Source organism: Eutrigla gurnardus (genome assembly GCF_963514095.1).
Source record: "Eutrigla gurnardus genome assembly, chromosome: 23".
Lineage (NCBI taxonomy): Eukaryota > Metazoa > Chordata > Actinopteri > Perciformes > Triglidae > Eutrigla > Eutrigla gurnardus.
The window spans coordinates 367,611-394,149 of NC_139934.1; the positions used below are offsets into that span (position 1 = coordinate 367,611).

Below are 26,539 nucleotides of genomic sequence, written 5' to 3' on the forward strand. Positions count from 1 at the left end.
AAAAAAAAAGAAATCACAGAAATTCTTGGGAAAAAAATCAAAGCGGACTGACCGCCACGTCTGCCAAAAACAAACTTGAAAAAACGGCTTTCAGTCAGACAAATAAATGCGGCCATTATTTACCAAGCAGAGAGATAGACATAGCTGAGAGAACATTTGATCGAGTGAGAACCTGAAATTCCTGCCGCGGACACGTTAACCTCTGACCCCCGTCTCGGAGGGTTAGCTGAACCTGAGAGCTGATGTATTAGCTGGTCTCAGCAGGTGCAGATGTTGCTTCTTAAACCAGCAAGGAGTCCAAACGGAAGGCTTCTGGTAGAGCTTAGTCACATCCCAAATCCCCCCCGTCTTCCTCCCCCAACCTCCTCCCCGTCTTCCTCCCTGTCTTCCTCCCCCCATCTTCCTCCACGTCTTCCTCCCCCTATCTTCCTCCCCGTCTTCCCCCCCCCTCCGTCTTCCCCCCCCCGTCTTCCTCCCCCATCTTACTCCCCATCTTACTCCCCCATCTTCCTCCCCCCGTTTCCCAGCCGGCCTCGTAGCTTTGCTTCGTCTCGTGTTAAATCGGTGCTTGCATGCAAGTGCTTGCAATATATATATGTATATATATATATATATATATATATATATATATATATATATATATATATATGTATATATGTATAACTCAGAGTATTATGCTGCTTTTTTAGATCTGACAATATGTTGTTTATATTCCCGGGAACGGCTACCTGACGTGTGTTTTGAATCAATTTGGCAGAGTTATTTAAATGAAGAAGAGATGTAAAAAAAAAATATGACCTGAAAAATAACACCTGGTTAAAAAAATACAAATGTATTGATTTATTTATCCTTTATTAATGCAGGGAGACCCTTATTTATATACGTACTTTATATGTGATTATTTGATCACTTTTTATTATTATTTTTACATTTGATTATTCATAGATCTATATAGATCTATATATATATATATATATGATGCACTTTAAGTATTTGATTCTTAACTAAATGTTATGTGATTCCAGTTGTTTGTTTTTTTTTGCCGTTTTGAGTACATGTCAATTTAGGGTAAAATTCTCTCTCTCAAACACACACAACGAGCACCGCGTCTGAAATCGTCTCAATCTGTCAAAATGTAGATTATTTTCACGCACGAAATATTGTTTAAAATATTTGTTTAACCTTTTGAAAAACATAATAAAATATGACGTGTATTCAGAGCTTGTTTTCCGTATGGAGTCTGACGGTATGAACAGCAGGTTTTTTTATTAAGCTTTTTCGCATTGTGTCGGTTTTTATTTGATTTGCCTTGGCAGCATATATTACCCTTTTTTTAAATTTCAGATCATTCCATCCGCCGGACGACGACTCCTGACAGCCGTCACATAAGCGGTAACGTAAAGCTTCATGTGCTCATATGTCAAACATGCTGGACGGAGATCAGAAGCCCGATTACAGAGACAAATCCTCCAGACGGCAAACAGAAGGAAAGCTTTTTTCTTTTCTATTATCACTTTAAATCATCCATGCTTTGCATCACACATGATGTGTTTCTTCATTTGTATTCCAGCTTTTTATAGAAGGTCAGAAGAAGATTGAAAAATGTAGTCGACTTTAAACTCGAAACATATTCACGTTGTTTTTCAGGAAGCTTCCGAGGTCAGACGAGTGTTTAAAATGCCGTCAGCTATAATAGTATGAAAATTCTAATAATTTATAATAATAATAATTATTATTCAGTGTGATGGATTACATTTATCTTAAACGCCTGCAGGTTTATTATCAGATGAAACCAAGAAAAATCTATTTTAATCTATTAATTTAGTTTTAAAATTGTGTTAACTCACATACTCAAAAAAATATATTTAAAAATAATCCCCCCCATTTTTTTCATAGCTATGCTAAATTGATGCTTTAAAAGAAAGCGATGCTGGGATGAATCTTTTTTTCTTTCCCTTCTTTTCCACACAATGTCGTATAATTGAATCCTCATTGTGATGATTTTATGTTTTCCCTCATCACAAAACAGCATCTTTATTTTTGCTTCCCCTCTTTTCCCTCCATGTCTCTCATGTTCTTTTCCTATTTATTTTCCCATCCAGCTGGGCTCCTTCCTTCCCTCCATTTATTGTTTTTTTATTTAATACACTGTTTCTATTAACCCTCCAGTTTGGCTCCAACCTCCGACGGCTCCCATCGATCACTCCGTTCCTACATCTTCATCGCCGTCCTCCTCATCTCGTGCCAACGCGGCTATTATCATCATCTTACTCCATTACCATCTGAAAACGCATATTTGTCACATCATTACTGTCATCACTGATCCCGCTGAGTACAGTTCGTCCATCTGGCTCTCACGGGAGGAATCTAGCATATGTCGGCTGATACTCCTCTTTCTTTTCTTCCTCTATCTTTGTAGGTTTTCCCTTCTGTTCCCTCTCGACCTCATTCTGAAATACTGTTTCTCTTCCATCAATCAACAAATACTGTCCAGTTCTGACGTTAACCGATGCTATTGAGACATCGATGCTAACCTCTTTTGTAAGCCGCCAGTAGTTCCGAGCGGGACGCCGATTGGTCCAAAACCACTATGGTTTGGACTCAAACGTATGAGGGAAGCAAACGGAGGTTTTTCAGAGTGTTTATCTTTGTTAATTTAAAAAAAATTACAACATTCAATCATCGTAGTTTAAAAGTAGTATGCCACCGTCTCTAGCTAGCAAGCATGCTGGGGTGGGGGTGGGGGTGGGGGGTTGTCCTTTTTCATGGGGGGGGCACAAAGCAAATGGCAGTTGGAAACTCGGGGCCGGGGTTAAAAATAAGAAAAAGGGGATTGGCCCCTGTAAGTCAAATATAGTGCAACCCCGTTAGAAAGAGATTGTTGGCTCAAATGACGTTAAGTTGCGTCGAAAGAACCAGCCCCGAGCCGCAGCGCGTCCTGCCAGCACCTGTTAGCTGCAAACAGCTGGGACTCCTCTCCGACGAGCTGCAGCAAGTGGATTTGGTCAGACTTGACCTTTATTTGACCTCAGGAATGTTGCTTCTTTCATCCCGGTGACCTTCTAAACAAACTCGGGGGGGGCAAGAGGAGATGGTTAGCTTAGCCTTTAGCTTGAGATAAAATCTTGGAAGCTGCTTAGGTGGCTCTTTTCCAAAGGTACATCCAAAACCTGGATTTTTGTCTGGGTTGACCAAACTAAGACGAGTTTAGAAAGGGGGCTGGTGGAAGTTTTGTACCCCCCGTTCCCAGATTTTATGCTAAGCCAAGCTAACAGCCTCTTGGCCACAACTTAACACTGGACTTCATACTATGCGTTTGAATGTCCTTTCCCCCTTGACAAATCACAGGATTCTAACCTGTAGCCCTCATGGTCCCCCCCCGTCAGAATCTTTTTGAGGGAGGTTACTCACTCTCCATGCCGGGGTCAGATACCAATGGGGGAGGGCGAGGAACCAGCCAAAGGAATGCCGGTCGACCGCCAAAGGCGAGAACGATTCCAGACGGCGTGAGTTATAAAGGTGCCCGGCAAATAAATCGTTTAGCAAAACTCCCTCTGAGAGGTAACACTAATGTACCGCCAACAGCCAGCTTATCAGTGGCTGGCTGCCACATGTGCCAGCTTCAATGAAGACGTACAGTAGATCTTGCAGGCCTTCGAGTCTTTGAGCTTCTTCAGACTTTTTTGCCCTGTTGTGACATAAAACTACCAGGTGTGAGGTGTAGGGGATCCAAGACATTGCCTTTAATTTAGTAGATTTATGAGCATTTGAGGCTGTAAATCCTAAATGCACATGTGTTTTTGGAGTCTGTCTGATAAATAAGCAGAAAAAAAAATATCTGCAGCAAAAAGGGGATATTTAAGGCCCAGAGAGCCACAGAGGTTTTGCACATTGTAGAACTTGTGTATTCCAAACTCACTGGAGACTTTTTTGGGGGGAATGGATCGAGCCTTCTTGATCTACCAACGTTCTTGGACCTTTTTTGGAGCTAATAGGTCAGTGCAGCGTCAGTTGTGCTGGCAAGGAAATTAGCAGGATTTTGTATTTCATCCTGCTTGTGTGAATGTTTTGAAAAACAACCTAATAAAAAGAAGTAACTAGACATTCCTGTTCCCGTCCAGTGAGCAGCACAGGGCCGTGCAGCAGCAGCAGTCGATCCGATTGTATCGTACAAGTGGAGCAGAGAAACAGAGAAGGGTGAAGAGGTAAAAGGGTGGAAAGATCGGACAGAAATTAAGCCAAGAGAGAGAGAGAGGCTTGAACAAAGACAGATTGTGGTTTGTGGTGTATTTGTGTGTGTTGGTGGGTTCGGTAGGAAATGAGGGGGCTGAAGATATAGTGCTATAAGCATCCAGACATTCAGACTAAGCAGGAGAAGTCCTCTTGGCTATGTCTGCAAGACGATGACTTATATCAACGCAGTGACTCAACGGGCTGATGGATGGGGGAGGGGGGAGGGGGGGATTCTCCAACAACAGCTTGTATTTTCATCCACTAATATCGCTCCAGTGGTTTACTTCCAGTTGAGTGTAGTAGTCATTTTCGTTAGTCACGTTTAGACCTTTTGATTCTTGCTTGTGTATAATTGCAATATCGAATACAAATTCCTGTACAAGTCGGTACAACACACGCCGCTTGTCCTATCAGATCCTGGCTGTCGATGCCGAGTGATGCCAGGTGTTTGGAAAACCGATGGAGAGTTTCCTGCACAAAAACTGTTACATTCACACTTCTGTCCAAAATGTTTTACGTTTTTTCTCCCCAACGTGTACATTCAGGAGCAAATCTGAGTTGTTGAACCCAAATTTACAAACAAATAGATCATTTTTGGAAGTGTTGTCATCATACGGGAGGCGCAGAAGCAATGTTTCCATTCAATTGTCAAGCAAATATTAAACAAAAAAATAATGCGAATAAACTCGTCTACAGTGCAGTTTTTATCAGTAGGTGGCACTATAGGCTGGTAACAAAGTTAGCTTCCAGTGTTAACGTCAGTAGCTAACTAGCATTGGTAGCGTGGCAGCGACCCGTCAATCAGCAGGTAAGCCCCGCCCCCTAAAGCATCCCCTGCTTTCTGGTCAGGTGGACACTAAATGGACCATAATGTACTAAATGAACATCATGCTGGATTAAAGAAGACTTGAAACTAGAGATTGAGACCATAAACTGCCAGCAGAGAGGATGTTTTATGCACTACAATAACTTTCTATGATGCTAAATAGATGCTAAGATGAAGAAAACCACCCAGAGTGTTTATAGTGGAGCCGGTTTAACAACCGGACCTGTTTCAGCACCGTCGGCTACAAAATGAGGACTAATGACGTGTTGCACTCCAACTCTAACACCACTGAATCCATCAGGCATGTAACAGATTAATCCTCACTGTGTTGTGAGTTTCTCAGTGTTGTTTTAAAGACGCACTTACGGCTGGAAATGAGATAACCAAGCAGATGTAACACACCGAGGACATGCAGGACAATTTTTATTATTATTAAAAACAGGACATCTGCTGTTTCATAACAAAAAAAAATGAAACTCACGACTGTATCTTTTGGACCGTTTCATCTCAGCCGGCGTAATTCATCACGTACGGCCTGTATATGTTATATTTGAGTGTTACGCCCTCACAGCTGCAGGTTCCTCCAGAACAATGATAAATACGCCCAATTAGTCGGAGCTTTCAGATCCACATCGGTCCACACACATGTTCCTCAGCTCAGCTCCCCCCCCCCATCTGGTCTTTGACCTCCAGGGGTCAGCAGAGCCAGCTGTAAAAAATCTATAAATATACGATTACGGCACCGTGAGTCGTCGTCTGGATTTTGTCAGTTTGCACCGTCTTGATATAACATAGGTGTGTGTGTGTGGCGGGGGGGGAGATGTAGGGAGTGGTGGTCGCCCAGCAACCATGCATTTAATTTGCTTTCTCTCAGTCGTTCCTATGATTTAAAAAAAAACAATCTTGAGGACTTGAAACTCATGTTCACAATGGAATTGGGTTAATTTTTCACTTTTATGAGCCGCCTGGTAGGAAGATCAGTATTCTGATACCGAGATATAAAACGAAACTCTGCATCCACTGAATGTCAGTAATGTTTTAACCCTCCTGTTGTCCTCGGGGTCAATTTGACTCCATTTGATGTCTAACGTGACTAAAAAGAGTTTTTTTGCTTGATATGTGGTGACTTTGAAATTGAATGGGGACAAATAGGTGAACATATATGTCCTTTGGATGCATTTACAAAAATAAATGTTAACTTCCAAAACATAATGAAAAAAATGATGATTTGCCGATCTTTTCATAGTCACACAACATGTATTCTGGATGTATGAAGGGTGGGAGGGGGTAATGCTCATTAAAGGGGTTATTATGTTGTCAACAAAGAAACGTGGGTAGCACTTTTGAGTCAAATCATTTTGTGAAGGTTTAAATCGCTGAAGTCAAACTGACCTGAAGGACAACAGATGTGAGAACATTAGAGAATAACAGGAGTCTCCTCTCACCTTGGAGATGTAGGCTTTGATGCCTTCGGCCAGCTTGATGCAGGGCTCTCCGAAGAGCTGGGCCAGCTGGTCCGGGATGTCCTGGTCCTTATCCAGGGCGTTCAGTAAACTCAGGCACTTCAGCTCCTCCGTGACACCCTGGCTACGCACCTAACACAGGGGGTGGAAGACGAGAAGATTATTACTTCGCTGAGCTCTCTGGATTTCCAAACAGACTTTATATTGTCTTGTTTTTAGGACCACAGGCTCCAAAGCCAGTTAATTAAATGTAATAAATCTTTTATTCACTATGAGGGGGAACTACACACTACACTTCACACAGCTATGGTGAACATAAAAGTTTTCAGTCTAGTTTTAAAAGTGGTCAGAGTTGGGGCAAGTCTTACATCTTCAGGAAGTTTATTCCAGCCATTTGTTGCATAGTGACTAAATGATGCTCTCCCGTGATTGTTGTTTACTCTGGGAATCACTAACAGATTGGTCTCAGAAGATCTTAGTGGTCTAGAAGTCTTATGTAGTGGGAGCATATCAGTGATATACTTCGGTCCTAGACCATGTAGTGATTTATATGTGAGCAGGAGGATTTTTAAATCAATCCTCTGACATACAGGGAGCCAATGTAAGGATTTAAGAATTGGTGTAATGTGCTCACATTTTTTGGTCTTTGTAAGAACTCTAGCAGCAGCGTTCTGAACAAGCTGTAGCTGGAAGTGTAAACGGAGTCTCTAAGTTCAGATTTTGTATTGTTATGGACAATCGCAGCATTAAAAGTGTATTTAGATGCACAAATGACAAGAAACCTGGAATCAACCCTCGACTGAGCCCAAAGCGTTAAAGTGCAAATAGTGTAAAAAATGACTATTATTGCGACATTCATGCATTCAAATACAGTCTGCTGTTTCCCCGGTTACACCAGTTTCTCGCGTTTCTCGCATTTTTTTTTCCCTCGGTTTGTTGCACATTTTCCCCAAAGTTTGCTCCGACCGTCCTCGTGGGAGGGAAGCGACCTCATATTTCTCCTGGATTAGTGCATCCGCATCAAGACAAATATATTTTCACTCCCCCCCCCCACACACACACACTTTTGGCCACACCATGTTTTCGTGTCACTTTGGGTCGACTGAGGCTTCCTTGGGAACCAAACTGCAGCTCGGGTCCATGCATGTAAGAGTCCTTCAGGGAGGTTGGAGGCGTCACGGTCTGAAAGGCCGGCTAACGACTCCATAACGAGCGCTGATGAGGAGGGGCAGATTACAAAGCTGCACTCCTTCACCTCTGTTCTCTAGTTTTTATTCACTTCCGCTCTAATGAATCCTTTTTTTCTTTCCCCTTCATGTCCTTCGCCTCGGCGATGACGTTCATGTTGCTGCATGAAAACCATCCAATCGAACAGGAAGTTCGCGGTGAGCTTACGGGAAAGAAGAAGAAGAAAAACTTGTTGCCCAGTCCTGAAACAAGGTGACTCATGTCTTTTTTACCGACATGTCTATTCAGGGACAAAATTACCATAATGCCTCTAATTGGACACACGTGTAATTGTGCCAGCCGGAGCACATTCCAGTCGGGAGGCTTGGAATATCAAATGATGTCAAATGTGCAAAGTGCGAGAAGCTGCCTGAACTCAACTTTGCTCCAAAAACCTAGAATTGATGCAACACGTCAGCACAAAACTGTATTTTATCCATTCCAACAAGAGATTCCATTTCTTCTTCCACTCTGGAGTTCTTCTTTTCTTTTTTTCATTTGTTTTTGATTTATTTCTTCCTGTTGGCAGAGAAATGTCTGCACCTGGGATCATAAATTTAATTTGGGCAACCATTATGAATCTAGTGTGTCTGTGGTGTGGATGGAATAATCTTCATCTGACACACAAACTGTCTTTTCTTTTAGACTAGATTTGCTACGAGTTTAGCTTTGCAGGAAGATTCTTTGCACTTCAGTGAAAGTAATAATACAACCATATAAAGTATCTGAAGTATCCCCTCTTTGTGCATAATTGTGATATTTACAGGGTCATCCATGACGTTGGAATAGTTTGCAAAATGTCTTGGCTTTTATAGCGCCAAGCAAAGTTATGCATGAATGAATCTCACCTGGGTCATTGGGACACATGTCATCATTGCACCTGGTCAAAAGTCATTACTGGTGCATTTAAATAAGAATTAACAGAGGATTGTGTCCAAAAAAGAAATATTCCAACGTTATGGGCAACAGTGTAGATGTCATCATTATTTAACATATAATATTGGACTATTATGTCCAACCCTGAGGGAGATCCGAACTAGATCCAGTCCACCTCAGCATGTGGTCTGGCCGATCGGATCCCAGGTTCCCGGCAAAGTCGGATCTCAGACCAGCTCGATCGGACGCCATTAAACAAGTAGGTGTAGACTTATTCATTGTGTCTCAGAGACGGGATCGTTACAGATCATCTGCATCCAATCAGGACACTTCCCTCCAAAACAAGCAAACTGCTGGCAGTGGCCTTGTGAGGTCGCCTGTGATGACAGCTCCTACTGGCAGAAGTGTCGGGACGCTTCACACATGCATGAGTGGATCTGTTCCCAGCAGCAAAACGGGGAGCGAAAGTGGGCCTCGACACCCTCCCTGCTCCGGTGGTTCTGGTCCAAGGCTTTCGTCTCTTACATGTGAGATTCAGCGTATGCAAGTCCATTAAGGTTTTGACGGGATCAGGGTTTAGGGAGGGGAGATAAAGCCGCTCCGCATCGCTGCACTGAGCTAAAAACAAGATTAGGAGAGGAGTTTGTGCTCCATCAGCAGACGGAGACGAGGCCAGAGGCTAAACGGAGCTATGCAGAGAAACATCACCGTCATGTTGGTGTTAGTTATGTGCCAATGAAAAGTCCAGATCCTTGTCTAGACTAGAACTACTGCTTCTTCACTCAAGTTAAAGTACAGAAATGTAGAAAGTTAAAATCTATATGAAGGACATTTTTACTCGGCTTACTGAATCTCAAATCATATTAATAATAAATAAAATAATAATCCATAATAATAATCCATAATTCCCCTCAAATGCGATGTGAGGGGTAGAAAGTATAGATATTTGTTTGAAAATGTAGGAAGTAAAAGCAAAAATCAATTCAATGATTTGAGATATGCCAAGGACACACACACACACACACACACATACACAAACACACACACACACACACACACACACACACACACACACACACACACACACACACACACACACACACACACAGACAGATTCCTTGCTTTGTAGTTGGATGAGTGATTAATGAAAAAGTTATTAAATGCGTCTAATAGTTGGAGAGACATTTAGCTGAAAGGTTACATATATTAACCTCTGTAACCATGGTTACCGTGGACACACGTCACAAATTGGCTGCCGTTTGTCCGATAAAGTAGTCTAGATATTTTTGCGGGGTCCGACCAGCCGGCCTCCCCGGGGCCATCGGCCTGTTTTAGTTTATCGCTGCATATATTCCTGACAGACTCACACAGAAGCATGTTTCATGTCAGCGTGCATTAGCCTCTCACAGTACATACACCCGACGGCCTGGTCGCCATGGCGACGGCTGGAAGTCGAGTTCATATACGTCTTTACTTTTTCCTGATTCCTGTTATGTACGTGCTGCACAGTCGGCTACGTCACATGACTATTGTGTTGCATCGTCCTGTCATTCACTGGCAACGCAACAATATGTGATTGTTCACTTTTCGGGGCCGAAAGGAACTGATATTGACGGCGATCATATCAGCTGTTTCCTTTTTAAAACTTGAGTTGTGAGTGAAGCTGTTGGGGGCAAGTAGAGACATGCAAGACCTCCAGAGATTTAGGGGGGGGGGGGGGCTCGACATCATTACTATGCCCTGGGAGTATGCAACTGAAAGGGCTAGAAGAAGACCCTCCCCTCCCCCGATCCCCCCCTCGCCTCCTTTGACGGCAGCTCGCCAAGTCCCGACTCCCCTTCCACAAGTCCATAACTGACCCCATTAGCTATCATTTCAGGGAGTTACACCCCGAAGAGTCACGTTAACAAATCAATAAGCCTTTTGTGTTTTAATATGATCTCTGACAAAGACCTGATTAATTCCTTTCAACCCCCCAAATGAAGGGTCTTTAGAGGAATCACCATAGTAACCCTTTTTTCCCTTTTTTAAACCAACATCTCTTCACAGAGGGCATTTATCCTTTTTTGGCGAACGGACTCTCAAATTCCCGTCTCAGTAAAAACAAACCCGGTCCCGGGAGCGCCGTATTTCCTTGGTGCGTTGACATCGATGACTTGCCCTTCCCCTTCAGCTCCGAGGCAACGAGTCCGCCGGGCCAGGTTCGGCGGCCCCAACGCAGGCTAACACATGCTAGGAACATTGGGCAGCACCACGAGGTCTGACGTCAACCCCTCCGCTGCGTTGTTAAAAGCCTGGCTCAGATGTCGGGAGTGTGTCTGTAAATGCGATTTTCGGCGGCCGTCACATGCGAATGAATATCTGGTTTACAAGCGGTTCCTTTTTATCCTCTGACAGACCAGAGTGGCTTGCAGGTCATTTAATAAAGCGGCCGCGTTGGGGCCTTTGAGGTGAAGCAGCTGGCTGAATGCATCTGTCCTCATACTCGAGCAACAAAAATCGATTTACTCATTTTATTATCTTCCAGAGACCACATGGCCCTTCCACTACTACACATGTGACTAACATATTTAGTTTTGTTAATATCGGGGGAAAGATTTCATCATCATCATGTTTAAAAGAAACCAGCCCTGACCTTTTGTTAGCGGGTGAAGTATGGTAATCCTTTTAGCATCCTGCTACATTCAGCTATGCTAATAAAAGGCTGCCATGATTGTCTGCTCGCAGAAATAAACAGCATCAAAGGCAAAAGAGGTATTATCCACATCGTTGCTTCTGCAGGAGATTTTAATGGGGTCATCGACTAAATGTGTAGAATTTCTTCTTTGTCATATCTTATTAACGTTTATATCGCAGTACACCTTTTAAACCACATGAGGGAGCCTGAACGGATTCTGTTTGTTTAACCAACTTTTTTTACTTGCTTTCATAACTTTGATAATTTGAAACAGTTTTTTGGCCGATTTTTTATTTATTTAAACATATAAATCATTGATTCATCTGCGAAACATTTATCATTTATGTGTTTTTCTTGTTTCGGGATGAAACTTCAGAGCTGCTGAAGCCAAATAATGAGAATTAGAATATTAACTTCTGAACCTGAACTTCAATCAGTTCGTAGCATTATCCTTCCCAAAGACCGGGTCTGGACCCACTGGAGATTTGAATTGGGTTAAATGTGCATAATTTCTTTGAATCTGCAGTACACGGGGAGCATGAACGGATTCTGTTTCACGAGGAACGAGAGCCTGCTAACTCTGCCTGAATGCATTTCACATGCACGTGTTTTTTTAACAACACATGCATAAAGCAAAGATTTACTAATCTTTCATCTCTTCGAATACCGACTTAAATAATAAACACAACGCCGAGGATTTGCTCATTGCTAACAGAGAAGCATCGGGTGTTTTTGGCTGTTTTGTATGTAACAAATTAGACTTGTTGATTTTATGACAAACTGGACATTGGACCTCATTTGTTTTTGTGCGGTCTGAAATGTGTTTCGAGTTATTGAGGATTAAAGAGTCTCAAGTTCAAAAAAAACTTGAGACTTTTTCGGAGGCTTAATCTCGATAATGTCTTTGATCCGTTTTTTTCACTGCTTTAATAACTGATCATTTGTAACAGTTTTTTGGCTGTTTTTTTACATTTAAACATATAAACCATGTATTCATCTGCAAAGCATTTTACATCGTTAGGATCGTCCCTGCTTTTAGTCACTTCTTAGCCATGAAGACCTGGTTTCTCATAGTTGTCTGCACCAAAGCGGACTACTGACCCGATGCCAGCTCTCTCAGGAAGCAGTGAACAATGCTTCACTGTTGCCCCCCCCCCCCCCCGTGCCAGTGCATGTTAGTGTGCACGTGTGTTTTTTATAAATGTGTGTGTGTGTGTGTGTGTCTGTGTCTGTGTCTGGCCCTCGCTGGACACCAAAACCCTGAAAAGAATATCTCGGAGGGCCACTTGGAAACCCAGCTCCGATCATTGTGTCTATGTGTGTGCTGGTCTTGGAGTTTCTTTGGGAGTCCAGGACTCTCATTTGAAGGGATTAGGAAGAGGAGAAGTTGGCCTCGTAACTCAAATCCAGCAGGCGAGAGGTCTGGACCGAGTGTGTGTGTGTGTGTGTGTGTGTGTGTGTGTGTGTGTGTGTGTGTGTGGGGGGGGGGGGGGTATAAACACAGAGGGAAAGAGTTGGCAGTGTACTTTCTCTGCTTTGTGATGGAACAGACAAGATAAGAGAGGGGGGGGGGGGTAATAACAGCTGAGACCTCGCTAACAGTGGCACCGCACATAAATTTCTGTTACTCAAACACAGAGGCAGGGGGATACACAAGTGACGGCACAGTGGAACCAGCTTCAGCAGGGTGAGTTACAGCTTCGGGGTCCGGAGGGAGAACGCCGTACGCCAACGGCAAACTCAATATTTGTCTGGTAACGAATGCTCTCTTGTGGTGGTGGGGGCGGCCCAGGAAGAAATGTACGTTTCACGCAATTGGTCAAAGCAAAGACTGCATATACAAATCGGTATGTGGACTACAGGTTTTGTTGGTGTGAAGCTGCTAACGAAGTTAGCTTCATAATTCAAGGTCAACTTTACAAGAGTTAAAGTCATCTTAGTAGCTAACTAGCATTGGTAGTGTGGTAAAGACCTGTCAATCAGCGGGTAAGCCCCGCCCCTAAAGCATCCCCTGCATTTTCTCATAGACTTCTATACAACCAGAGAGGAGTCGCCCCCTGGTGGCCAGCAGAGAGAAGTAAAACCATTTTCTCATAGACTTCTATACAACCAAAGAGGAGTCGCCCCCTGGTGGCCAGTAAAGAAAATGACAGTTTATGCCAATAAAATGGGAGCCAGCATGGATGAGATAGAACAATTTAAGTTGACTCACAGAAATAACAACTCCTGAATCGGGATAATCGGGATAACCGCAGTTATCTGTTAACACCCAGACGATGCCATGATGTACATTAACAAGCTTATTATTTACACTATTTCTCACACTTCAACCCCTCTGCCCGAGAAATCCTAGATGCCATTGTAAAACTAAATCCACCACATGTCACCACTTTACAAACTGTACGTTTAACAGCCTCTCCTGTAGCAGAGTGGCAATTAGCAGTTATCACATTGGCCACAATGACGTGAACGCAAGACAACCTCACGGATTTGGTGAAAGTTTTACGTGGTCATAAACACCAGAACGTTTCATTATTACGTGGGTGTGCTGGTAATTTATGACCTTTGCACTTTCGGCGACAACCGTTTGGCTGTTCAGATGAGAGTCCACCGAGTCTCGACACTATTTGCTTTTTTTGCGAAAACTGCCCCAAAGCTATCGTTAAAAAAAGTTGGAGGGAGTTTTCACACCTAAATTGTGTGTGTGTGTGCAAAGGGTGAGAAATATTCCCTTTAGATCGTGTGTTTACGAACGCGCTTTTAAAAGCTCGCGTGCACGGGTTTATATCCGTGATTTGTCACGGTATTTAATATGAATGCATGCAGGTCTTTCCCCAGTTTGTCGTCCCTTCGGGGCTTCAGTGTATCTGGCAGACGTCCAGCATGGTGCCGACATGGATTTATTTGTTAAGGCTGCCTGTTTTACTTTTAATGACCAACAGCTTTGCTCAGCAATCCATCACGTTAAGGAGCCATCGGGACGGAGGTTGACTTTTTTTTTGTTTTTTTTATGATTTCCAACCGTACACAACAGCATTTAGAAGGAACACAAAGGCCATTTTGATTAACAGTGGATAAACTTCACCGAGACAGAGCAGCTTCGAGGGGGTAATATCTGAAATATCTGAGCCAGAGAACTAGTCATTAGAAGATTAGGGGAACAGAAACCACCATTTTTAACGGGGGTTTTCATAAAACCACATGCGTCCCGGCCTGGCCTTGCATGCCAGCATCGGTTTGCTTTAGAATCGCACGGCGGACGAGAACAGAGACGAGCTCCGATGTTAAATGTGTAACTTGTACCAGCGTATGCTGGAGGTTTACGTCCTAATTCCCCTATCGGTGATTGCTTGTGACAGCGCTGTAGTCCTTTGACACGCATTGACGTAAAAAAATTGACACTGAGGATAAACAGGCCTTTTTGGGGGTTCATCCTCACAAAAACGCTGATCTGAAAAAGGCCGCCCTGGCACGAAGGTGGTTAAAAATCTGATTCTCGTGTCTTTTTCTGTGAAACGCAACTCATCTGGTGAATGTTTGGTCTTTGTAATATTTCCAACCCGGATAACAGCAGCAGGTGTGCTTTTTTCTCTCTCTCTTCATCAAGGTCATAAAGTGTTGTCTTTTATTTTGAAAGGACAATACTAACAAAATAAAAGTCATCCAATGAGGCTTAAATAACATGCTAGTGATCTCAGCAATGATTGCCCCTTATCACACCACATTTGGTTGACCCCCTCTGCTCCCAGAGTGCAACACTGCCTCTGGAACAACAAATACTGCTATTAGCACATTTTTTTAGTGTGTGTGTGTGTGTGTGTGTGTGAGAGAGAGAGAGAGAGAGAGAGAGAGAGTGCGTCATTAGCTTCTGTTTTATTCATATTCAATTTGCTTTCATCTTTTTCCTGCTTAAATTGTGACCGAGCCGCTCTCTGGTTTGTTTCTGCTCTGGTACATTAAAAAAAGCAAAAATCAGGCGCTGATCAAGATATCATGTTTGCCATGAAAATTGAAATCACGCCGCTCCAGCCTTTTTTGTCATGAGGGCAAATCCTCGTTTGAGTCTCAATCCCATCTTTGATTTTCTGCCTTTCGACCCGAACGATGGCGACGGCCTGCAAACAAGCCGCTCTAATCTCGGCTTTGAGGATGATTTTTTATTGCCAAAGACGAGTCACGTGAAAAGCCTTTTGTCTGGAGGTGGTTTGTTTAACTTAAAGACAGACAGAGATGTTACATGTTGCCCTGAAACCAAAAACACAACACGCATGTCAGTTTAGGCTTTGTTGGATCCAAACATCCCATCATAACCTTTGAGCATGTCGTTCTTGTTGAAGTGGTTCTTTAGGATAGAATCTGGAAAAGGCCAAAAGAAAGAAACTCACCAGAAATACTCCCTCATGTCTCATTTAACCTGTACAAGTACGAGTCATTTCACCTGTACAAGTACGAGTCATTTATAGGAAACATCCTCCTTCATATAGTAAACCTGTACAAGTACAAGTCATTTCACCTGTACAAGTACTAGTCATTTATAGGAAACATTCTCCTTCATATAGTAAACCTGTACAAGTACTAGTCATTTCATCTGTACAAGTACTAGTCATTTATAGGAAATCCTCCTTCATATAGTAAACCTGTACAAGTACGAGTCATTTCATCTGTACAAGTACTAGTCATTTCACCTGTACAAGTACAAGTCATTTCACCTGTACAAGTACTAGTCATTTATAGGAAATCCTCCTTCATATAGTAAACCTGTACAAGTACAAGTCATTTCACCTGTACAAGTACGAGTCATTTATAGGAAACATTCTCCTTCATATAGTAAACCTGTACAAGTACAAGTCATTTCACCTGTACAAGTACTAGTCATTTATAGGAAATCCTCCTTCATATAGTAAACCTGTACAAGTACTAGTCATTTCATCTGTACAAGTACTAGTCATTTATAGGAAATCCTCCTTCATATAGTAAACCTGTACAAGTACAAGTCATTTCACCTGTACAAGTACGAGTCATTTATAGGAAACATCCTCCTTCATATAGTAAACCTGTACAAGTACAAGTCATTTCACCTGTACAAGTACTAGTCATTTATAGGAAATCCTCCTTCATATAGTAAACCTGTACAAGTACGAGTCATTTCATCTGTACAAGTACTAGTCATTTATAGGAAATCCTCCTTCATATAGTAAACCTGTACAAGTACTAGTCATTTCATCTGTACAAGTACTAGTCATTTATAGGAAATCCTCCTTCATATAGTAAACCTGTACAAGTACAAGTCATTTCACCTGTACAAGTACGAGTCATTTATAGGAAACATCCTCCTTCATATAGTAAACCTGTACAAGTACAAGTCATTTCACCTGTACAAGTACTAGTCATTTATAGGAAATCCTCCTTCATATAGTAAACCTGTACAAGTACGAGTCATTTCATCTGTACAAGTACTAGTCATTTCACCTGTACAAGTACAAGTCATTTCACCTGTACAAGTACTAGTCATTTATAGGAAATCCTCCTTCATATAGTAAACCTGTACAAGTACTAGTCATTTCATCTGTACAAGTACTAGTCATTTATAGGAAATCCTCCTTCATATAGTAAACCTGTACAAGTACAAGTCATTTCACCTGTACAAGTACTAGTCATTTATAGGAAATCCTCCTTCATATAGTAAACCTGTACAAGTACTAGTCATTTCATCTGTACAAGTACTAGTCATTTATAGGAAATCCTCCTTCATATAGTAAACCTGTACAAGTACAAGTCATTTCACCTGTACAAGTACGAGTCATTTATAGGAAACATCCTCCTTCATATAGTAAACCTGTACAAGTACAAGTCATTTCACCTGTACAAGTACTAGTCATTTATAGGAAATCCTCCTTCATATAGTAAACCTGTACAAGTACGAGTCATTTCATCTGTACAAGTACGAGTCATTTATAGGAAATCCTCCTTCATATAGTAAACCTGTACAAGTACAAGTCATTTCACCTGTACAAGTACTAGTCATTTATAGGAAATCCTCCTTCATATAGTAAACCTGTACAAGTACTAGTCATTTCATCTGTACAAGTACTAGTCATTTATAGGAAATCCTCCTTCATATAGTAAACCTGTACAAGTACAAGTCATTTCACCTGTACAAGTACGAGTCATTTATAGGAAACATCCTCCTTCATATAGTAAACCTGTACAAGTACAAGTCATTTCACCTGTACAAGTACTAGTCATTTATAGGAAATCCTCCTTCATATAGTAAACCTGTACAAGTACGAGTCATTTCATCTGTACAAGTACTAGTCATTTCACCTGTACAAGTACAAGTCATTTCACCTGTACAAGTACTAGTCATTTATAGGAAATCCTCCTTCATATAGTAAACCTGTACAAGTACGAGTCATTTCACCTGTACAAGTACTAGTCATTTATAGGAAACATCCTCCTCCATATAGTAAACCTGTACAAGTACTAGTCATTTCACCTGTACAAGTACGAGTCATTTCACCTGTACAAGTACTAATCATTTATAGGAAACATCCTCCTCCATATAGTAAACCTGTACAAGTACTAGTCATTTCACCTGTACAAGTACGAGTCATTTCACCTGTACAAGTACTAATCTTTTATAGGAAACATCCTCCTCCATATAGTAAACCTGTACAAGTACTAGTCATTTCACCTGTACAAGTACAAGTCATTTCACCTGTACAAGTACTAGTCATTTATAGGAAATCCTCCTTCATATAGTAAACCTGTACAAGTACTAGTCATTTCATCTGTACAAGTACTAGTCATTTATAGGAAATCCTCCTTCATATAGTAAACCTGTACAAGTACAAGTCATTTCACCTGTACAAGTACGAGTCATTTATAGGAAACATCCTCCTTCATATAGTAAACCTGTACAAGTACAAGTCATTTCACCTGTACAAGTACTAGTCATTTATAGGAAATCCTCCTTCATATAGTAAACCTGTACAAGTACGAGTCATTTCATCTGTACAAGTACTAGTCATTTCACCTGTACAAGTACAAGTCATTTCACCTGTACAAGTACTAGTCATTTATAGGAAATCCTCCTTCATATAGTAAACCTGTACAAGTACGAGTCATTTCATCTGTACAAGTACTAGTCATTTCACCTGTACAAGTACGAGTCATTTCACCTGTACAAGTACTAATCATTTATAGGAAACATCCTCCTCCATATAGTAAACCTGTACAAGTACTAGTCATTTCACCTGTACAAGTACGAGTCATTTCACCTGTACAAGTACTAATCTTTTATAGGAAACATCCTCCTCCATATAGTAAACCTGTACAAGTACTAGTCATTTCACCTGTACAAGTACTAGTCATTTCACCTGTACAAGTACTAGTCATTTATAGGAAATCCTCCTTCATATAGTAAACCTGTACAAGTACGAGTCATTTCATCTGTACAAGTACTAGTCATTTCACCTGTACAAGTACGAGTCATTTCACCTGTACAAGTACTAATCATTTATAGGAAACATCCTCCTCCATATAGTAAACCTGTACAAGTACTAGTCATTTCACCTGTACAAGTACGAGTCATTTCACCTGTACAAGTACTAATCATTTATAGGAAACATCCTCCTCCATATAGTAAACCTGTACAAGTACTAGTCATTTCACCTGTACAAGTACTAGTCATTTCACCTGTACAAGTACTAGTCATTTCACCTGTACAAGTACTAATCATTTATAGGAAACATCCTCCTTCATATATTGTTAGCTTGAAAGGCTAATCTATTAGCAACGTGTTAACCACATGTTTTATTGCGTTTATTGCCAGACTCTTTCCAACAGGTCTGCCTTCCTGTTTGGGATGATTTGCAGAGTCAGAAAAGCAACGTTTCCTACAGGATTTTCCATCTGCAACAGCCAATAGGAACGCCCCATCTCTGAGATGACCTGTGATTGGCCAAAGTCTCCCATCGGAGGTGCAGTTTGTTTTCTATAAATCACAAAACACTGAAAACATTTGCATCGAAAAACCCGACCGCCTTTCCGAAGATTTAAACCAGGAAGTCGTACGTGTTAGTCATACGTTAGTCGTACGTTAGTCGTACGCAAGTCTTCGCTAACAAGCTTCAGGTAGAGATTCTTCTTCACCAACAGGAAACATGTGGCAAACACATGCTTTTTTTCACCCCGGTCCATTTTAATATCAGTCCAGAAGATAGTCTGCTTCTGCTTAGAGGCTTTAACGGAATTACTCGTTCAGTGTGTGTGTGTGTGTGTGTGCGTGTGTGTGTGGGAGAGGAATGCGGTAAGCGGCCTAACGAGTTCCTGCGTTGCTGTTTTACCTGCGTGCTGCCGAGTGTGTGTGTGTGTGTGTGTGTGTGCACGGTGGCGTGATGGCATTGGTGTGTGTTAATGATAGTGTACACAAACGCCACTCAAACAGCAGCTCGGCCTCCTTAGCACGACGAACTGTGACCTCTCACACCTGGGAAGGCTCCGTACTTGAGTTGGAATGTATTTGAGGGGAGTTATTGATTCTTGTTGAGTACATTTCAGTACCTTTTCTCTTGAACTTGAGTGAAGAAGTTGAATCAGTACTTCTTTACCAGAGTATCCGTACTTCTACTTGAGGACAGTACGTCTGTACTTTTACACCTCTGCTCTTTTCACTGTTGCTGTTCTGGATTCCATCCAGTTTAAATAAATCAGGGTTGGACCGGCCTGCTGATATTCCGATCATTTCTTTCTTGCCCGTTGTACTTCCTCGTCTTCTTAAAACTACTGACAATGTTCCCGTTAAGTGCTGTTAGACTTATCTCCGTGTTTATGGGCGGCGTTGTCTGCGTTATCTGCGTTTTAGTGGCATTGAGAGATGAATGCTTTCGTTCTCTCGTTCCGAGGGATAAGTTTCTGCTTCTCGTCACTCTGGCTGAGAACGAGGGGGGGGGGGGGGGGGGGGAGCAAGAAGAGGTCAGGACTTTCCAGTTTGTCTCGGTCACCTGCATACCGACGGAAACGCTCGAGGCGACGCAGTTAATGTGACGGAGCTTTAGAAAGATAAAGGAGCTGTGATCTTCTGGGTCGTTGTACGACGAAAGCCTTAAAACAACACAGTCTCCCAGAAAGCGTTGCTCATGGTGCACCTGAATCCTCCCCAAGTCCTTCCAGGTTAACATTTCTGGATCTTTGTGTCGACATGACTTCATTTCTCTGCAACAGCTTGTCAATAACAACACGCCCAAGAACAAACACCCGTTTCACTTTCAAATGAGTGCAGCACAAAACACCCGGTAGTAACCCTCACATGATCCTTCCCACTCCTCCTAAACTACACTGTTGCCCATGAAGTTAGAATATTTCGTTTTCAGATACAATAGTCATTACATTAATTCATGCATCACATTTGTTCTGCTGCTGTTAAAGACGAGACATTTGCAAATGATTCCAACTTCATGGGCAAGCCTGTATTTGAACGGGGACATGGTGGATTGCTCTGAATTGCGGCTAATGGTTGCCAAGCAATCTAAAAACAGCTGGACATCACTTCTAGTCCTTTTAGCTTCATCCAATGAGCAACTTCATGCAACATCGTTCTTAATCCAAGGTGGTATTTCCTTTTTGACACTGAAAGAGGGCGAAATGAATAAAACCTGGAAACAATGATGCACAATGATGCACAGTTGGTGGTGGTTTAGGTGGGCCTGCTGCTATGAGGGGTCCTCTGGGTGCCTGTTGGGGGCCAGGTCCAGCATGGGTGGGCAAACGTGTCTGCAAATGTGTGTGTGTGTGTGAGAGCAAGTATGACTCAAATGTTATTGTACTGTGGCAGAGACTGCAGGCTGCGACGTGTTTCCTCTGCTGAGTCCAGACTTCCCCACAAGAATGGCAAAGACGAGGAGAGCGGGCACTTAAAGCAGCTGAGACTGTTATTTTTAAGATAAAAGTCGAGTATTATTTTTAGGGTTCTTGATAGGAATGTGGGGGGATGCTAACCGGTGCACTTTTCCTTTTATTATTTCAATGGTTATGAAAACAAGCAGCCCACAACATTTATTTTAAATTAGCCGTGTGACCTTTTTAATGAATAACGACTCATTTGGAGGTCCGGCGGCAGACCGGATGAGTACACGCATGAGGCCCCAGTAAACACAATGCTGACTCCTGGGAATTTACCAAGATGGCCACCAACACTACGTCGGCTAGTTTTATATATATATATATATATATATATATATATATATATATATATATATACGATCCATGGTTCCACCCAAACCACAACTCTTTAGCCTAAGCTCTATTCTAACGTACAAATAACACCAGATTATGTAACAGCTACTCTTCCAAAGCAAATCCAAAATGTTTACATTTTTACACGCAGATACTGGCAGTTTATGGTCTCTTCCCTCACACTGTGTGAGTTCATATGTATTGGGTGATAGAAGTTTACCTCAAACTAAATGTGATTATCTGAGAATAATTAACAATCTACTGTAGAGTTGAAACATTTATTAGATATGCCAATATTAAAGACAGCTGTAAAAATGGCTTGACAACAAAGGTCAAAGGTTATCATGCACTGATCAGCTCCGATCCCTTTTTCAACAGCAGCAGATTCCAGGTTCAGATTGCTTTCTCAGAAATGAGGAGGAATCCAAAGAAAGCATGACGCAGCAGCGAAGTGAGCGTTGTTTTGTAGCTGCCTCGGCCGAGCGAGGCCGATCCCACACAATCCCCTCCAGAAGTTAAACAGTGAGTTTGCAATGTGTTCCTTGTTTGAGTCATGACTTCAATCTGTCAAGCTTTATTTGGTGAAACCACATGGATGAATGAACTGGAACCAGCAATCGGCCTGCTGAAGATCGGAGATTTTCTTCGGTGCCTTCGCTGCCAGCTTCGCTCACTTCAGCTCTCAGAGGAACCGGAGAAGCTGAATCTCTCACTACTATTTAGTTTTCCTGGTCGATGCCGTCACGTTTCCACGAATCTCAAGTCCTTCCTCCGTACGAGAAAGTCACGGATCCACGCGGGGGATTTCCATGAAATCTAGTGCAGACATTCAAGTGGCCTCAGGAGGAAACTTCATTTACTTTAATGTAATTTCACTTTTGGCGTTGCTGTAGAATCTTTTGAAAACACATTTCTTTTTTTGTGTGACTTCATCCTGCAAGAATCCTCTTCAACTACTAAAACCCTCTCTGGGTAACAATCTCAATGTTTCTGTCCCTTCTTATTCATAATATTTTGGGATCGGAGAAGAAACACAAAACTCTCATGCAAGATTTGAATCTCCTCGACGAGATGCCGAGTCATGCAGCCACAGTAGCTGGAAGCGTCTCCTCAAAGTAAAAGTGGAGTTGCTTCCTCCGTAGGATCCAGATCTAAGAGAGAACTGTGGTTTTAAACGATAAACTACGATGCGTCTCCAGCATGTTTCTAATACAGGTTAATCCTTACTTCATTTGTTTATTTAAATGACCTCGGCCAGAATCCGATATTTCCACCCGTTGTGTTTGTTACATCTTAATATTCAACTTATTAATCTTGCATGTACATTTAAATCTTTTAGTACCTGTTCTTAAAGTCACTTATTTACAGATTCACACATAACATCTTGAAGAATCTCACATTGGCGATGGCTGCTTGAGAAAATAAAATACCAAGTTGGATAATAAAATGTCAAGATTAAATTATTTAAAAAAGCATGAAAGGGTCTGAAAAGTATGTTTTGAAAAGCAGATACTGACTCAGACAGCCTTATTTGTTTTATGTATGTATAATTTAATTTTAAAATACAATTAGCAGCCAATATATACTTATTTTGACTCTATAATATGGGCTCTAAGTAACACCATTTTAAATGTGCTATGTATTATGGTTCATCAGTATTTAAATCTAATTGAGTAGCAGCAGGAAGGGAAGACTTGTTGTAATATGCGGTCGCTCCGCTAATAAACCTGGTTTTGTGGTCCAGAAACAGATCTCCTCGCTGTGTAAACTGGCTGGAAAACGCTTGTTTTATTCTCTACGTGACCCAAATAATAAAACCAGTTCCTGAGTTTGTTGTTGGCTTTGATTTGAAGATGTTGAAATTCAGATATTAAAGCAGAAGAGCCAAGGATCCGGCTTCTTTGCGTCTCTTCACATTTCCTCGAGAGCTGAAATGAGGAAACCTAATGAACATCTGGTCTCTGAAACTTTCTTGACCAGACATAACTTCCACCTGAAAACATGCATTATTAAAAAGGAAGCTCCGGCCGCCCGCCTGCCAACTTCATGATGTTTAACTCTTTTTTTCCCTCGAAGCGTTTTCCAGTCAGCAGCTGCAGACGAACCAAGTCGACGCTCTGCGGTTAGTTCGTTGATCCGCGGTTGACCGGCCGTCGCCCCTGGCAACCTGACGAGGTGCCTTACGTTGTGAGGCGCAATCTTTTTATTATTATTATTAAGCTGCTTAACCTGAAGAAATTGATTCGTTTTTTTACAATATTTCCTTTTGGCCTTTAAGAAAAACCTGACAACGCATATTAATATCCAATAACCACCTTTATAAAAACATTTTCTGCTTTAAAAATCTTGGCGACCCCCTTCTTTTCCTTCTCCCCGTTCTGCGATCCGATTGGACGCAGCTTTCTTGATATGAGACACATCCAGAAAGTATGGAAAGGATTTGGGATTCCCCGTGATGGGAGCCACATGGGGCCCTCAACAAGCAGATCTGGGACCAGGAAAGACGGCTGGATGTGAGGAAGGGGGCTTTTCATTGCCGGGGGTCAACACGTACGTGAACCTCCAGCCTCCCGATTTGTGTACATCATGTCTTTAAGCATGTGTTTCCTGGTAAAACGACACATTATAAAGCGTTTCACTTGAACAAACTCATCCGTTCGGGTTTTCTTCTTCCTCTTTGATTTCCAGATGTGATGTGGGAGTGAAAGCTGCGAGCTCTGTGCAGTTTAACAAACACCTACTTAAAACAAATTAAGACTGTTATCCAGACGGCCGCGTTGTGGGAGCGAGTATTACATCTGCTGTTGGACATTTCACATTCTCTTTAGGATTCTGGATAAAAGCAAATACGATACTGAAATCACCTCAAACTTAATCTACAGTTTATTAACATTCGACTTTCATGTCATAGAATTGAGTCGCAGAGAAGTAATGAAGTACAAATACTTCTTAACGCTATATTTGAAAACAAATATGTCTACTGCAGGCTTGTAACTTTCGTTTTAATGGATTTGAGGGGAATTATTATTATTTATTAATATGACAAGATTCAATTAGTCTTGCAAAAAACGCCAGCTTTTTACGTCATACTTTGAGTCGATTTTTGACGATTTGAGATTTTATCGTGGATCAGGGAAAAAACACGTTAATCGTGTGACTATTTCTTATTCTTTCTAGCTTCCTAGTTTGCGATAATAATAGAGAAGTTAAAAATATATAAGTATAAGCATCACGTAATAAAACAGGCTCACACAATGTTGCATTCTTTTAAATGTGTTAAATATCGTTTATTCATGCGGTGTGATTTATGATTACCTTATTTAAAATTAGTTTTTTCACTACACGCTAAAAAAAGTCATGTCTTTCTTTTACTAAGTGAAGTGATTCCAGGAGGTTTTAGTGACACTTTGAAGAGCATATTATGGATGATTATCTAAATATCGTAAAAATATTGTGGATAATTTGCCAGGATAATCGTGATATATTGTTTTCAGATTTCACGTTTTTTGCTCCACAAACAGGAAATATCAAAGTACAGCACGTTGTTATCAGCATAGAGGTCAACAAGAGCTGATAAGAAAATGCAGAGAAACTACAGTCTGTGTGCTGTAACGATATAAAAACTACAACAACCAACAGCATGATGATGCTGGTTGCTGAAGGGTTAGCATCGCTGCTATCAGCTGACCAGATGGAGCGGTGGCCCAAAGATCCTACAGCAGCGTTTATCAGCACATTATAGCCATGTTGACGAAGCAAACACAGTGATAACACACACTCCAGCTGCTGACACACACACACACACACACACACACACACACACAGCTGTAGCCACATCCTAATGAGCATTCCTACACGGGAACACAAATATCCTGTTTTCACGCGTCAACTCGCTAAAACCAAGGTCGTGTGTGTGTGTGTGTGTGTGTGTGTGTGTGTGTGTGTGTGTGTCAGATGACATAACGTATAGCAGCAAAGCATCGATCTCCATCTTTCAGCTTCCCTCCAATGAGGAAACAGGACTTCTGGTCTCAGGTGTCCTGAACCTTTTTGTGTACTTGTTGCAGCCGAAGTGACGGGTTACAGATGTTGTTTTCCATTATATATCTGTGTTGTGATGAAACATATTTGTTTCCTAAAAACATGTTAGTTCCCTGAAACGTGATTCCAGTATGTTTTTAAGCACAAATATGTTATTATCGCGATATAACGTTTATCTAAATTAAACATTCATGTCGTCCCGTTCGTAACTTGCAGAATGTCGTTTGTCGAAGTTAAGTTTAGAAAAAACGCTTATGTAGGCGAGACCCGGGAAAGCCGTTGCTAGGGTAACAAAGCTACGACCCCTTATATGAAGACTTTTCTGGTATGCTGGGTGTTGTTTTGTTTTTAAAAGCTCTATAATTGTTTTATATTCCCAAAGACATTTTATTCCGGTTGCCAAATAATTTTGTAGAATTTCTCCCTCATACCATTTATATCTGCAGTACACCGTCGGGCCACAGGGGGGAGCCTGAACTATCAAATCATTCCGATGATTGAATCTAAAATAAAAGGCGAATAACATTCTGTTTAACTGAGAGGAGAAAATAAAACTCCACCAACGAGACCAATTAAAAACATCCAGACAAAAAAAACCTTTAACGTTCGCACGTGTTTTCAATAACGCACAAAAAACAAAAGATGCGATTTCTTCAACACTCTCTTGTGCAACGTCCGGTTTACCTTGTTCCAGATTAGGAGAGGCGAGGCACAGATCGGTCGTTTGTCTAAAACAAAGTGTGTCACCAGGAAAGAGTGTTGGGACGCGGCCAAGGCGTCTGTTCCTCAGGAATCACTCAGCTGACGGCACTTTTGGCCTCGTCGGCATCTTCGGGGGGAAAGTGAGGCCAAACTTACGTCTGTCACCTCCCGCCCATTAAAGCCTACATACCTCGGTGTTTTTCTGTGTGTCTTACAACCACATCGTCACGTTAACTCTGGAGACACACACACACACAC

At 41.7% G+C, this 26,539-nt stretch overlaps 1 protein-coding gene across 1 annotated transcript in view; it reads right to left on the bottom strand.

The window, feature by feature from the left end:
• Positions 1–26,539, bottom strand: part of tnfsf10l (TNF superfamily member 10, like) — a 43,506-nt gene that overhangs the window by 10,737 nt on the left and 6,230 nt on the right. Inside the window, exon 2 of the mRNA XM_084003554.1 lies at positions 6,505–6,654. Within this exon, the coding sequence (XP_083859680.1) occupies positions 6,505–6,654 (150 nt within the window). The remainder of the gene's footprint in view (positions 1–6,504; positions 6,655–26,539) is intronic.